This window comes from Daldinia loculata (genome assembly GCF_022478755.1).
Source record: "Daldinia loculata strain CBS 113971 unplaced genomic scaffold F4817scaffold_52, whole genome shotgun sequence".
NCBI lineage: Eukaryota > Fungi > Ascomycota > Sordariomycetes > Xylariales > Hypoxylaceae > Daldinia > Daldinia loculata.
The window spans coordinates 2,066-17,981 of NW_026054906.1; the positions used below are offsets into that span (position 1 = coordinate 2,066).

The window sequence follows — 15,916 nt, forward strand, 5'->3', positions numbered from 1 at the left end:
TTTAATTAATTAATAATAAAAATATAAATGTTAATAAAATTTTTTTAATTAAATTATTAAGTAATAAATTTAAAAATTATATTTACAACCGATTTAAATTATTATAATTAAATAAAAATAAAAAAAAAGATTAATTTAATTATATAATTAATAATTATAATAAAAAGCATTTATTTAATTTATTTTAATATATTTACTGTTAACGTCATTACGAAAGTAATATTAAAAGATATTTTATATTATATTTAAAGTTAAAAAATAAATATAAAATTTAATTTTAATTTAATATTAAAAATGTTTTAAAAGGTATTTTGTAAATTAATATAAAAGTTTTAATATATTAATTATAAAATTATAATAATAAAGATATATTTTTTTTAATTAATATAATATTTATAATATTAAATTTTAATTTAATAAAAAAAAAATTTATTAAAAATATAATAATTAATAATTTAAAATGTTTAAATTATTTTTTTAATAATTTAAAATGGTTTAAATTTTACTGTTTTTTTAATATGTTTTAATTAATAAAAGTTATAAACGGTTAATAAATAATAATTTATAAAGTTAACGTGGTAATTTTAATAATTTATTACAAAAATGGATTTATTATTAAATTAAATTTTATTAATTTTTATTATTACTTTTTAATATTAATTAATTTAATTAATGTTGGTTAATAAAACACCGGTCATGTGACCATGTCACATGACTAAGGTTGTGCCTATACACACCGCTTAAAAATTAACCCACACACATGTAAATAAATATTCTTTACTTGGTAAATTTCCCACCTTTTTTTACTTAATTAAACACACCAATTAAACCATTTTATTCGAACTACCTTGTTATTTCCTACCTTTCGTATTACGTAATACACGGCAACATTGTTGCCACTTTAACATTGGCCAATTTTATAAAAATAAAATTATTTTTAATGGCGTAATAAATGTTATAATATTTAAAGATTATAATAATAAAAAAATAACGGTAATTAAATGGTTTTACCGTTTATAATTATTTAAATTAACTAATATTTTTAAAAAGACTTTTTATTAAATATTAATATACGTTACAATTAACATTAATTTAATATATAAACAATTTATATATATTAATTTTAAAAAAGTAAAGTTAATTTATAAAAAATATAACATTAAATTAAAAATATTTTTAAATTTTAAATTTTATAATATTTATGTTTAATTAAAAATAAAAAGACTTATTTAACATTAACCTTTAATTTTTATAATAAAACCTTTATAAATTATTTATATAAATCTTTTAACATATAATAATAAAAGTTTAATAAGTTTTAAATATTTTTATATATTTATAAACGGTTATTTAAACTATCGTTAAATTAAATTTAATTAAAATAAAACGTTAATTGTTAATTAATTTATTAAATTTATTAATAAAATTAAACGTTAAATAAATTTAAAAATTTAAATATTATATTTTAATAATAATAAAAAGTTTTTTAATAAAAAAAACGTAATTAAAAAAAAATATGTTAATAAAAACATTTAATTAAAAATTATAATGTTTTATATTTTAAAATAAAATAATTGTAACGAAAAAATTAACGACGTTATTATTATATTTATAAAATTAATTATAATTAATTTAAACTTATTTAATTTATTTTAATCATATATTAAAAAAATAATTATTTATATAGTTAATTTATTACCGATTAAATTTAATATAAAAGATAAATTATTTTATAATTACTTTTACAATTATTTAAAATTTTACGAAAAAGTATAAAAAGATTATTTGTTATATTTACGTACTTTTAACATTATTGTTTAAGTTAAACGTATAAACGTTTTAATAATTTAAAAAAAAATGATTTATGTAAAAAAAGGATATATAATTAGATATATTAATAAATATGTAAAAATATATAAGATTTAAATGTTAAATTAATATTATGTTATTTATGTATAAAATGTTAAATTTAATGAAAAAATACGTTTAAATAATTTAAAAAAAAAGGAAATTAAATATAAAACTATATTTATTAATTTTAAATATAAAAAAATTAATAAATTTAAAACATTAATTAAAATGGCTTTTAAATAAATATTAATAACTAATTAATTAAAGATTAATTAATTAAAAACCAAGTAATTAAAGATAATTTTAAAAAAGTTTTAAAATTAACGTAAATTAACTTTTTTTTGTTAAATGATATTAACGTTTCAAACGGTATTTTGTGATAAATAATTAATATTATTAGTTATATTAAAAACAGTAAAAACAGTTAAATTTTAAAATATTTTTTTTAAATTATTTCCAAATGTTTTTCTCGAGGATTTAAAAAAAAAAGAATTTAATAATGTTTTTTAAACCTTTATTAATAAATCCTTATTTATTTAATATTTAATATTAATTAACAAGATATAAAAAGGTAATATTATTAAAAATATATAAAAAAATAATTTAATAATAAAATTAAATATTATAAATAAAAACGTATTAAAAGTTAATATTGTTAAATTAAATAACGATAATGTTAAATTTAATTTAAAAACTTAATTATACGTTAAAATTAAAGCTATATTTAACCTTTTAAAAAAATAGTAATAAATTTTTTTTTAAATTTTAAAATTATTATTAATTTTTTAAAAAAAAAAGAAATAATAATAAAAACCAAATAAACGATTTATTTATTTTAAAAATGAAATATTTAAAAAATCTTTATTTGTTTTATTGGAAAAAACCGTATTAAATATGATATATTTTACAATTAATAAATTTACCGGTATATTATAAAAATTTACACTTTTAATTATTGTAATAAAAAAAATCATTATATTATTATTAGTTAAATTAATTAAATATGTTAAAAATAACTTTAAATTTTAAAATTAATGGAAAAATATTTTTAATTAATAATTCCAAAACTTTAAAAATTGTAAAGTATTTGAATTAATTAAATTATTTTTTGGTTAAAAAGCATTTTTAGTTAAATGGGTAACCGATTAAAAATTTAGCTTAAAAAAAGAATTTTTAAAAAATAAAATTAAACTTATGGTATATAATAATTTCGAAGAAAATAATTAAGTTATATAAGATTTATACGCCGTAATTACAAGCGTTATAATTATTAAAATATTTTTTATTTTTATGGTTATTTTAAATTTTAATTACTTTTAATTTAATATTATTACGGCATTTTTAAATATAATAATTCTTTTAAAAGTGATTATTTATATATAATAAACATTAAAATATATTAATGGCATTAATTAAGTTTAGTTATTAAATTAAATTTTATATGGTTTACATTAATCATTAATATAATGGTTTTAAATTATTTTAAAAAAAATAATTAAAATAAAATTTCAATTAATGATAACAAAAACTTGTTTATTTAAATATAATAAAATTAAAGCTATAATACTTTTATATATTAATGATTTATTAATTGCCGGCAAAAGCTTTAAAATTGTTAAATTAATTAAAAATATGTTAGCAAGTAAATTTACTTTAAAAAAAATGGGAGAAGTTTCCAAATTTATTGGATTTTAAATACGTTATAATAAAAAAATTTGTTAAATTTTTATCGATTAAAAAAAATTTATTAAAAAAATATTATTTAAATATAATGTTAATATAATTAAACGCATTAAATTACTTTAAAGATTAAATATTATCATTTTAAATATTTAATTATTTATTATTAAAACAAAAAAATATAATTATATTTAAAAAATAAGTTTTTTTAATTAATTAATAATAAACATTTGTTTTAATATTACAAAAATAGTTAATAGTTTTTTAAAAATTAACGTTAAGTTAAAAAAGATTTATTTTAATTTTAAAAAATATTTATAATAATATTTTAAATTTATCAAATTATTTAACATTATATTAAAAAGAAAATATTTAATTATAAACTTTAAATTATAAATTTAAGTTAATGTTACATTTATAAACGTATTAAAATTTCGAAAGTTAATAAATGTTTATATTATTATATTTATAAAACGTTTTATTTAATAAACTTTAAAAAAACAATTATTAATTATATTAAATAATATTAAGGTTAAATTTACTAATTTTATAACTGTAAAACTTTTAACTGTGTAAATTGTTAAATTATTTAAAAAATTAAATTTTAAATAACTTAAATTAATTATTATGTTTTTAAATTTAATTAACGCTATTGTAATAATTTTAAATTTTTTTAATAACGTTTAAACTTAATATATTAATATTTAATATAAATGGATAATTAACCGAATTAACCGAGGAGATTTCCAGGTATAATATGTAAGAATAAAAATTATAATGGTAAATAACTTTATTAAACCTTTTTTAAAAAAAAAATATAAGGAATTTATAAGATAATTAAATTTTTAAAAATGCTTTTAAAAATAAAAAAAAAATAATAAAACTTAATGTAATGTATTATAAATAATAATAAAAGTATAAAAAAGTAAATACAGTTTATTTTACAATAAAAATGAAAAAATTTACAAAAAATTAATAAAAAAATAATAAAAATATTATGGTTAAAAGTTCGAAATAATTATAATAAACCTTAAAAAAAGTGGATTTAAAAAAGTTATAAATAAATAACGTTATTAATGACAATTACTTTAAAAACGTAAAATTAAAAAAGTTTAAAATATAAAAACAATTTTTAATTACGAAAATAAGTCGGACCTTAAAATATCATGATATATATAAATTAGTTATTTTTTGCATTATTAAATAGCCTTATATTATAGTATAGCTTTACGGGGGTGTATTGCACTGCCTTATATATGGCTTATACACCTGCCAAGGCGGTAAGCCTAGGCAGACTAGACCTATATTAGCTTGGCACTTTCTAGATAGCTTCAATTACCAAATCTTTCCCTTTTCATCATCTTGCCGTTTGCAGGCAATACTTAATTATACCAGTGATTATTATATCCATTGTCCGTGTCGCTATGAAAGATCCGCCCCCACAAAGAGCACACATAATGGGGATTGCTATCGCGAGTTATCCCGGAAGTCGAGCAGCAGGTAGATACGTATTGCCTTTAGTCTATAAACACATTGATACATGATACTCTAGATTTTCCGCTGTCTAATAACAACCTCGAGAGGTGGCTTCTCCCAAAGTCCGAAAATCTTCTGATTATGCCAGTCTCTAGACTTATCATCTAAAGCTAGGTCGAAATTCCATAGGACCCTAGCCATAATCAAATGCATCTCGTGTATTGCAAGGTTGCGGCCTATACAGTCCCGAGGCCCGAAAGAAAAGGGGCGGTGAACATCACGACGGTCGTTATGGAATGGCGACGCCGGATTCGTGGCGGATTCGGGGAGCCACCGCTCTGGGATGTATTCCGGCGCTCTATGGAAGTTAAGCTCTGAGTGGTAAGCTGACATATGGTGAACTCCAACGACAGTCTATAAAAGTACTTGTTAGATACACGACATTAATAGCAGATTTGACATCTTGATTCCTTACCTTTTCGGGAATTGTCAAGCCCACAATCTGCACGGGCGGTCCTTTTGGTACCGAACGGGATAGAGACATCGGAACTGGAGGGAAAAGGCGCAAGGCCTCTTCCAAGCAGACAGCCATGTAGGGTAGTTTAGTGCGGACTTCATGAAATGTAATTTCTTCTTCCGATTTGAACGCGTTACGAACTTCCTCCGTGGCCTTCTTAAGCGCATGTGGTGTCTTTAGCAGCCAGTATGTCGCCCCGCTTAAGAGTGTTGCAGTTGTCTCTGATCCAGCAACCATTAACAGATCACTGTTCGCGATCAGTTCGGCATCACTCAGCTCGTGTGGCTGACCACGTGAGCGCATAAAATAATCCATGAAGTCACCTCTATCCGCCTGTTTCCTACGGTAGATACGGTCATGGGCAAGCTTGGCAACAAGCGCAAGGTGGTTAGCCTGTGAGTTGCGAACTTTAGATCCAGCAACAAGCTTGAGAATCAGACCCAAGACAGGCGCCACGCCGATCAAAACCAGGACAGGCATGTACCTCATCAACTTGGAGATATTATCGAGCCACGCATTTGACTTGCCTTCAGCTAGGCCCTGCAGAGGAGTACCATACGCAAGGTCTGCGATTAAATCGAAAGTTGTGAAATTATACCACTGGACCATGTCAGTTGAATTGCCCGACTCGGACACTTCTCGCAACCGCTCGACCAATAGGTCAACATAGACTTTAATGAGCGGCTCTTGTTGCGCCAGGGCCTTGTCGGAAAAGGCTGGCAACATTGCTCGTCGGAAGCGGAAATGGTCTGATGCATTGGACGAGATGATCTTTTTAGGGTCCATGTTGATCCCCTTGGGATAGTGCTTCGGAAATTCCGCATGTCCATGTCCGTAGATGTCTTTCCAGGCTTGTGGGTTGATGAAGGAGATTGCGTTAGGGGAGATTCGAACAATCTCGCCATACTTCTCATGAGCTTCGCGGACCTGGAATTCGGCTATTCCCCGAACCATACCAATCGTTCTCATAATTGGGAATGCAATCCATAGTGGGGGGCCTGGGATATGTCGAAGCGGGTGTAAATAGAGATTGTATAGAGCTTGAAGGCACGGGTATGCGATGCCGAGGAAGATGGCAATGAGGATGAGGTGCGAAATGTGATATTCTTTGAGCTCGCTTACGATTTGTTGTAAGAAGCCTGCCATTGTGAAGAGCTTAAGAGCTTAGAATCTTTGCTTTCCATCCAGAATCGTGCGTGATCCACGGTAGGAGTGCCAACATTTATCTCAATGCCTCAGACCAGGATTCAGGATTCGAAATTCGTTTGACCAATCATACCCTTACCTTTACTCACACTCTGAATATCGGATCTCTGTTGAACACCGTGCCCGTGACCCACAGGTAATAACGAACACGGGCAGCACGGGCCACGCGGTGGATGGCGCAAGCCGGGTCTGGAGCACCGGAGATAATGATACCCGTTATGAACGGCTTCATAAATTTATACACTACGCAACCAATCACAACGTCTTCTAAATCCCCAGGTCTTGGCCATCTACAACACATTTGAGCCTTATCATTGTCTAGATTCCGCAACCTCTGACAAGACTACACACAATACGCATCGTGCTTTGGTTATACTAGATTATGATATCCAGGAATAAGAAGATGCTGTATTGAGAAAGATTTTAATCTGGATGCTAAACCTAGAAGATTCGAAATACTTCTAACTAACCCATTTATACCCTGACAAGATCAGATTAATAGTGAGCAGCATTAACCGTAAAGGTAGAGTTATTAAACAAGCGCCTACATTATTATAAGGACTTTTAAGCAATGTCAAGTTATAATTTTAGCAAAGTGGTAAAGGTTATGTTGGTTGTGGAAAGAAGTGCATACCTTAGGTATGTATATTTCCTTAGCTACTACATACTTACGCAAGACAACATTATATAGGTACTTATGTGCTCCTTGAACCTGATTAGATCTAAACATCATGTATATAAATGAGTTGGAAGTAAATAAAGAAAATATACTTGCGCTGAGAAATCTTTAGTTGGCCGGTAATGCTGGTGGAATATAGCAGCAAAGAGGCAAAGGGAGTAAGGAAAGATATAAATGGATTCACGTAGAAATATGATCAGTCATTTGGGGTGCATGAGATCTAAGTGTAGGTATAATAGTGATTAAAGAACCAGAAGCGATTGATTATGTAATACAATGAGCTAAGTTACTGAGGCTAGCTTCGTGACAAATGGCCTTTATTCGTGATGGATTATGAACATGAATTTTGCTGTAGGTGCTGTTGTGATTATAATTAAAACTACATAAGGTAAATAACTATTGTCACATCTTGAAATGCCTTTATTAAATTCGAATCGCAAATATATTTATTAAACTTGATTGATTGATGTTAATGTAACTAGTAAGTAATAAGTTCCGAATGTATCTTGACTTGAGAGACTGAATTCCTTCTATCCTCTTTCATAGCAAAGGCTTGTTTCAATAAAGGAATGATAAACCGGAATCGGTAAGTCTGAGTGACCATACCTACCCGGGTATTGTATATAAGCGGACAAAGTCAATGACTAAACGCTATCTATTACAATGTCAAATGGTTTTCTATCTATTTATTTCTTAGATTTGTATGCTACCCAGACATGAAGAAGTACCTAGCCCATCTCTAATATAATGGGTTGTGGCCGAATACATACCTAAACTACTGAATAAATTCAACAAAATCTGGGCCCATTGCAACGATGGCCGGCAAGTGGAGAACGACGTACAAATATAGCAGTATACACCTTGGAGTCCCTCAATTCCCGGCGATACATGGTGGTGATGCAACAATTGCAGCAGATGGCTTTCTAATTCTGGAAATTGACGAACCTGGAGATTATGTTGCCCAGTCCATTGCAAACTGGCAGATGTATAAAGTAAAGGTATTGAAGCAGCATTTACAACACGTACCCAGAAACCAGGTGCAGGAATATGAATTCTTACATCCCGCGCCACCTGAAGTGAGAGTTTCAACTATGTCTCCCGCATCATTCACGAACGTTCAAGGCGGCGCATCATGCGTGCTTACTCAGGATGAGCATTTCCAAAAATTGAAATATTTTTATTCAGATGGTGAGAATTGGACGCTTTACCACGAGTGAGTGCTTCTGGCAATAGTACTAGCAGCGGTTTTTAAGAACAGTTTAATTAACAATTCACCCCTTCCAATTTAGATATCTGAATGGAGGATCCCTGGAATATTTAATACGTAAATACAACGACGGTGGCTGGGTAATTCCGGAGATATTTATTTGGCATGTTGCCGCCGAATTAAGCAAAGCATTGGCATATTTGTACTATGGCTGGACTCCAGTGAATCGCTGCAGAGTCAGTGGCTGGACTATGGCTTACCACCGGGCTATAACGCCAAGTAATATTCTCCTCGAATACTCAGGGAGGAATCCGGGCGCTGCACCTAGAGCCGGCATTGAATCAAATGCTTTCCCCCGGGTTGTACTATCTAACCTTTCGCACTCGGCCATAGAAGATGACGACGATGCTTGGCTAAAGCCAGGCCTTCATGCAAATGAGGCACATCCGAATGAATGGGAGGACGTCTACCATCTTGGTTGCGTGTTACGCCTTATGTGCATGACCCATATTCGGCTCGGGGAGGGTTTAATAGCTCACCAGCATGTGAAAAACGAGCGGGGCGAACATGCCTGGAGCCATCGGCCAGACAGCAGGTTCCTCGATGATGTTAACATAACGCCTGCGCTATCTCACCCTGCAGGTCCAGGCTATTCCGACTTTCTTATGGATATCTTGGGTACATTTGAATGGGACGGTCAAAGAGACAACGATATTGTCTCAGAGCCATATAGGGAGGATGCGGTTCCTAGTATTGATTGGGTAGTAGATACGTTGCTGCCCCGGGCAGAGATCCAGGTCGAATCTTTTAGACAGGGACGCAAACCCAAGGATCACTTTACCAATGTTGATGTATCGTGGACGAGGCCATGTGGCCCTTTAGTGCCGATTTTGTTTAATGATGAAGAAGAAAACATCCTCGACCGTACGGAGTATCTACTAAAGACAAAAAGGGATTTTATGGAAAACTGCGAGTTACAATTCCCATTGCCTAAGTACCGCGAAATGGATTGATCAATGTTTATTGTATAGTTGGGTAGTTGGGAGGTATTGGGTATGGGTTATATAGAAAGGAGTATTGTGGAGATGAACTCAAGGACATCAGTTGAGAGGCATATTGTATGTACTAGGAAGTAGGTACCTAATCTTATCAGGTTGTAGATAAACACGTGCTGCTACTAATCGGAAATATTCCGTATGGCGGGGGACAAGAGAGACTAGTGGAGCTATGATCCACACCGCCCGGCATAAAAATAAATTTACTTCTAGGTATTTTCTTAGACTTTTTACTATGTAATTCTACTGTTTAATAGGGCCAAAATATTCACGATATTTCATCACCGTAGGCCTTATCAAGATGGCTTCTAAGCGCAAGGCCGACGACTTTATATATACCCTATCTGATAACGAGGAGCTTCCCAATGAAGAAGAGGTCATACCCGAGCCGAACCCACCAAAGAAAAAGGCCAAGAAAAATAAGCGACCTACTCAATTAGACGATGACGAAAATGGTGTCTGGGGCAAGAAAGATGAGGATGATGGAGCAATGGATTCCGACTTCGAGTTTGCAGAGGATGGTACTACAGACTTTAGGGCGGAGGATTTCGAAGGTTGGGGCTTTGATGGTGCGAAAAAGGGCATGAACGGAAACGTAACGAAGAGGCTTGTTGACGTGGACGAGATCGTGCGAAGAAGAAGGGGCACTCAGGGGGATACTGAAGTAGATAACGAGAAGAAAGAAGTCGCAGATGGTGCTAGTAGCGAACTTGAAGACGAAGATATCGAACTTGACGACCAGGACGACGAAGTTTTAGCTGAAGATGGATTTGGTATGGGTGCTGCTTCGGACGAAGAATCAGGCGATGATAGGGCAGAAGACGATTCTGATCAGGATGAAAATGACGAGAATGATGCCTCGGATAACGATTCTGTCGCAACCCCCGTTGATCACCCTGATGACGAAGGAGAATCCGACGAAACGGACGATGAGGAAGATTCCGAAGAAGCCGCTAAGAGAGCGGCCTTCTTCGCACCTGAAGAGAAGAAGCCAGCTGGGAAGCACAATGGAAAGTCTTCGTTCCAAACAATGTCCCTTTCACGACCGATTTTGCGCGGTCTTAATTCTGTTGGCTTTAACGAACCCACTCCAATCCAAGCGAAAACAATACCACTCGCGCTAGAAGGAAAAGATCTAGTTGGCGGCGCAGTTACAGGCTCTGGAAAAACTGCTGCTTTCGTTGTTCCCATCTTAGAAAGGCTGCTGTACCGACCAAATAAAATCCCCACGAGCCGCGTGGTTATTTTAACTCCTACCCGAGAACTCGCCATACAGTGTCACGCAGTTGCAACCAAACTCGCTGGCCATACGGATATAAAGTTCTGTCTGGCAGTCGGTGGATTGAGCTTGAAAGTTCAGGAAGCAGAACTACGTCTAAGACCCGACGTTATTGTTGCCACTCCGGGTAGATTTATCGATCATATGCGTAACTCGGCTAGCTTTTCGACAGATACGGTTGAAATTCTGGTTCTAGATGAGGCCGACCGAATGCTTGAGGATGGGTTTGCCGACGAACTGAACGAGATCCTTACGACTCTACCCAAGTCACGGCAAACAATGCTATTCTCCGCTACCATGACTTCTTCCGTTGACCGACTTATCCGCGCCGGTCTAAACAAACCAGTACGAGTAATGGTAGATTCTCAAAGGAAAACGAACGACAAGCTAGAACAAAAGTTTGTCAGGTTAAGACCAGGTCGGGAAGACAAGAGAATGGGTTATCTCATCCATATCTGTAAAACGATGCATACTGAGCGTGTTATCATATTCTTCAGACAAAAGAAGGAAGCCCATCGTGCTCGGATCGTTTTTGCCTTATTTAACCTGTCGTGCGCCGAACTACACGGAAGTATGAATCAGGCACAGGTAAGCAATCCCCTTAATACGCTTTATTTCCCCCCCATTTTCTAATAGCCCGTAGCGTATTTCAAGTGTCGAATCCTTCCGGGATGGTAAAGTGTCTTTTCTGCTTGCCACTGATCTGGCTTCTCGAGGTCTTGATATTAAAGGTGTGGATACCGTTATCAACTACGAAGGCCCACAAACCCACGAGATATACGTACATCGTGTAGGGCGTACTGCACGAGCTGGACGTTCGGGTGTTGCTATCACGCTAGCGGCAGAACCTGACCGGAAAGTCGTAAAAGCGGCGGTTAGATCTGGAAAGGCCCAGGGGGCCAAGATCAGTAGTTTGATCATTGATCCTGCCGATGCCGATAAATGGCAAGACAAGATCGACGAGATGGCTGATGAGATTGAGTCGATTGCACAGGAAGAGAAGGAAGAGAAGCACCTGGCACAAGCAGAGATGCAAATAAAGAAGGGGGAGAATATGGTTATTCACGAGGATGAAATCAAGTCGCGACCGAAGCGAACATGGTTCGAAACACAACATGAGAAGAAGAAGGCTAAGGAGGCCGGGAGGGCTGAGCTGAATGGGCTGATCGAGTCGCTAAAGAAAAAAGGGAACGGCAAGCTAAGCAATAAGGATAAGAAGAAGCTAGACGCAAGGTCAACAAGGACGGAGGGTATGTGGAAGAAGGGCTCTGCCGAGAGGGCAGGTAAAGGTGCCGTTCTTAACTTCAAGAACGATAAGAAGAAGAAGAAGGCGGCCAGGACATCTGGCAAGATACAAAAGAGATAGATACCTAGGTCAAGCGATACTAATACTAACATGAGATTATTCGCGATGCCTGGCTCCTACGTTATAATATACCGTATATACCGTACCTGATATATGTAGTTTCTCTGGGGTAGAGCTAGCCAATGATAGCCAAGTATGATCAAGATATAGAACTGTCAATGATACTATTGCCATTAAACTTGAGTATTACATAGGTTTAACTACATGTAATTATGATTTATGTGTACCTATTTATGTGTACCTAATAGAAAGGTACGGACAGGGATGAGTATCGGCTAGGATTTACAACTGATGTCACCAGTGCGCGGCCCCCACCAAAAAACTACATTTGCCCCGTTTGCCCGTGAGACTCCAGGACAAGCTCCAACTTTTCCAACCTCGACAAAGAGTCAGATGATGAAATATTACCTGTCAGCCCTATCGCGAAATCTTCCTCCCAGACAAGCCTCTCTTAATCTTGTAAACCATGTGTTAGTTTAATTGGCCCTTGTCAAATTCAACTCTCTCAGTCGTTCGAAGACATAAACCACCTGGTTGAAGCCTGGTCACATTGCGAGTGATACAAACCTGTTATATATTATTTCGGGTGAAGCTGTAACGAGTTTAAATACTTGGTCCTCGGAATCCTCCAAGGTGGCTCCATCACGTCGATTCCTACCTTCACGTCCTCATCCCCATCATCGACAGAGCCTCCTCCAGTACCTTTTCCCACATAACCTACGCGAACGCTACCGCGAGCGACTCATCGGTTTCCACCTTGATACCTTTCCTCACTACAAACACCGCCTCCAAAGTCGCATCTATCGCTTTATCCTCGACCGTCAGCGCCGTCGCCGTGAGCAGTCGCGTCTCGTCGACCACGCGCGACGGCTGTTGCTCGGCTTACCAGCTCCTAATACCAAGGGCCCGAGAGATGGATCAAGATCTATATCGGGAAAGATGACAACTATGCCAGAATATGGGTTGGGGAGTGGGAACTTGGGCGCCGATGGCGGACGCGAGAGAGGCTCGAGAAGAAGGAAGCTTGCAGCTATGGCGGGCAGCATGTACAGGGCTGGCGCAACGGCGGTAAATGAGATTAAAGAGTCTTACTATCAGACAAGATCGAGTGATACCGATACTTCAGAAGCGACCAGGATCACAATACCAGATTCCTTCCCCGACGTTGCCATTGTCACAAAGGGAAACGAGCAGATGGTCTTATTTCCGTCCTATGCAAAGAGACACGTGAAGAATCAACCTAGGCAATTCGAAGATCCGGCAGGACCACCGCATACTTCAACTATGAGTATGAACGAACAGGATTACTGGAGGAACGAGTGGTCGAGACACGAAGATGAGAAAGCTATTGTAGACGTAGATGTCCGAGGCTGGATATACATCCCTCACAGGAGCCCAATGACTCGTCGCAACCGAATATTGATTGGTCTGGCGAGACAGTTAAGCGGTATTCCCGCTCCAAGGATTCAACAGGCCGACCCAAGTGCTACTACGGAACCCTCTTTGGCGAGAATACACGAACAACACGAGGAGGAACGTGAGCGAGAGAGGATCGCACAAGAAGCCAAAGAAATCGAGCGCAGGGGCAGGTTTGAGGAGGAAGCCGCGCAAAAAGGTGGCTATAGTGAACGACCAAGGGATGAAGATTCTGAAGACGAAGGAAGCAGGCGACGCCCGGACCAGTACTCGCAAGATAGCAGTAGATCACCACCCTCTGCGCCATCATCACCTGTTCTCCGAGGGCGCACTAATACAACAGGAACTACTGAGCTCACTGAGACAGAGCTGGCAGTTGCAAATGCAAATCTAATGGCTCGTATCGCGCCTTTTATGACCACGCCGTTGGTTGAGATTCCCATCACCTTATTCTTCTATAACGAAAAGCAAGCCCAGTCGCGCACCGTAAAGACCAATGATTCAGGGCACTTTGTAATAAGGGCGGCGCTCGACTTCGTTCCCACCCATGTACGCGTGCTCGCGAACGAGGACATATCCTACACAGAACCAGTGCAGCTCATCGAGCCGAAAGGAGTCAGCCTAATAAGCGATATCGACGACACCATCAAACGCTCAAACATCTCTCTCGGCGCCAAGGAGATATTTCGAAACACCTTCATTCGTGAGCTAGGTGACCTAACCGTAGACGGTGTTCAGGCATGGTACAACGCTTTGCATGACCTCGGCGTGCGCATACATTACTGTTCCAATAGCCCATGGCAGCTGTACCCGGTGTTAGCTACGTACTTCAAGTTAGCCGGCCTACCGCCAGGTTCGCTACATTTGAAGCAGTATACGGGCATGCTTCAGGGCATATTCGAGCCCGTAGCCGAGCGGAAAAAGGGCACGCTAGAAAAGATCATGAGAGATTTTCCGGAAAGGAAATTTCTCCTAGTCGGTGATAGCGGCGAAGCGGATCTCGAGGTATATACGGAGTTGGCGGTTGCTAATCCCGGGAGGATAGTAGCCATCTTCATTCGAGACGTTACGACACCCGAGCAAACAGGCTATTTCGATTCCGGATTCGACGCACGTAGTAACGGCGGACGCATTCCTCGAACCAATTCGAGCATCCGGCTTAATCAGGCATCTTCTAGAAGTAGTAGCAGCGATAGTAAAGAGAGTAGTCTAGCCGGAAGACCCCCGCTCCCTCCTCGAGTAACGACCACGCCGAAATTGTCTAGCGGAGCCGTCGTGGGCGACCTAATTGACCTGTCGGAGGAGCCGGAGCCGGAGCCACAGCCAGAACGGCTCCGGCGGGTCGAATCGGAGCCCCAGACGGTAGGAAAACCTGCGCGACCGGCAGATCTACTAGCACGGAAACCACCGCCACCGAGACCTGCGAAACCAAAATCCCTACAAAGCACGCCGGCTGCGCCGGTACTAACTACCGATGACGGCGGGCCTGCTAAAAAGCCCTCAGGCTCGGTGCCCCCGCAGCCGCCGGAGCCACGTAAGATCAACCAGGCGAATAATAGAGCGTTGACACCTAGCCCGCTAGCGCAGATGCAGGTGTCGTCTGACCACGCCAGCGGAAGGGACGGACTAAGAGCGTTGAAGAAGACTAAGAGTAACGGCCAGATATCCGAGAATCTAAATATTCCTCCCCTCAACTCGTCATCTAAGATCGCGCCCCCTCCTCCGCCCCCGAGGCGAGGCACACCTTCCAGCACAACCACGACGACAAAATCGAGCCCGCGACTCGTGGCGACTCGCGCTAGCGACAGCACCCTAGTCCGCCGCCGGACAACAGGGGACTCGGAGGTTGAGTTCGAGGGTTTGTCGCCTGGTATTAATGGTAGCGCTACGTATAACAACGGGAGTCCAAATGGACAGACGGCGGTTGTGAACAAGAAACTGGACTTGTGGCGCCGGCGGTTGCAACGTGCGCAGGAGACACTGGAACGGCACGGCGTGGCGCTGTATACGTGGCGTCGCGGCGATGAGGTGGTGGATGAGGCAATTGGGATTGTGAAGAGATGCATGGAGGAGATGGATAGACGGTAGGAGTAGGTGAAAACGGATGCTTAGTTGTGATGAGGGATAGGAAGGGAGATGGTGAGGACTGTCAGTATATATTTCACGAGTGAGTGTTTATATCTT

The 15,916-nt window shown here is 36.7% G+C and overlaps 3 protein-coding genes across 3 annotated transcripts; 2 read left to right on the top strand and 1 right to left on the bottom strand.

The window, feature by feature from the left end:
- Positions 1-4,764: 4,764 nt before the first annotated feature.
- On the bottom strand, positions 4,765-6,925 carry F4817DRAFT_346892 (cytochrome P450). Its single transcript, XM_049304477.1, has 2 exons — positions 5,483-6,925; positions 4,765-5,421 (listed from the first exon to the last, which is right to left on the bottom strand). Exons 1-2 carry the CDS (start codon positions 6,668-6,670, stop codon positions 5,080-5,082), a joined length of 1,530 nt encoding a protein of 509 aa, XP_049156016.1. The 5' UTR covers positions 6,671-6,925; the 3' UTR covers positions 4,765-5,079.
- Positions 6,926-8,592: 1,667 nt separating this feature from the next.
- On the top strand, positions 8,593-9,707 carry F4817DRAFT_346898 (uncharacterized protein). Its single transcript, XM_049304478.1, has one exon. The coding sequence runs from the start codon at positions 8,868-8,870 to the stop codon at positions 9,627-9,629; it is 762 nt and encodes a 253-aa protein (XP_049156017.1). The 5' UTR covers positions 8,593-8,867; the 3' UTR covers positions 9,630-9,707.
- A 265-nt stretch (positions 9,708-9,972) lies between these two features.
- F4817DRAFT_360837 (uncharacterized protein) lies at positions 9,973-15,820 on the top strand (the record flags this gene model as incomplete). Its single annotated transcript, XM_049306328.1, has 4 exons — positions 9,973-11,538; positions 11,594-12,233; positions 12,909-14,500; positions 14,537-15,820. The coding sequence occupies 4 exons, from the start codon at positions 9,973-9,975 to the stop codon at positions 15,818-15,820; spliced, it is 5,082 nt and encodes a 1,693-aa protein (XP_049156018.1).
- Positions 15,821-15,916: the final 96 nt, after the last annotated feature.

Excerpts from the sequence above, each read along its gene's own strand:
- F4817DRAFT_346892 (XM_049304477.1), bottom strand. The coding sequence starts at position 6,670 with ATGGCAGGCTTCTTACAACAAATCGTAAGCGAGCTCAAAGAATATCAC. Across the intron at positions 5,422-5,482 it reads GCTTGACAATTCCCGAAAAG|ACTGTCGTTGGAGTTCACCA; the intron begins GTAAGGAATCAA and ends GTACTTTTATAG.
- F4817DRAFT_346898 (XM_049304478.1), top strand. The coding sequence starts at position 8,868 with ATGGCTTACCACCGGGCTATAACGCCAAGTAATATTCTCCTCGAATAC.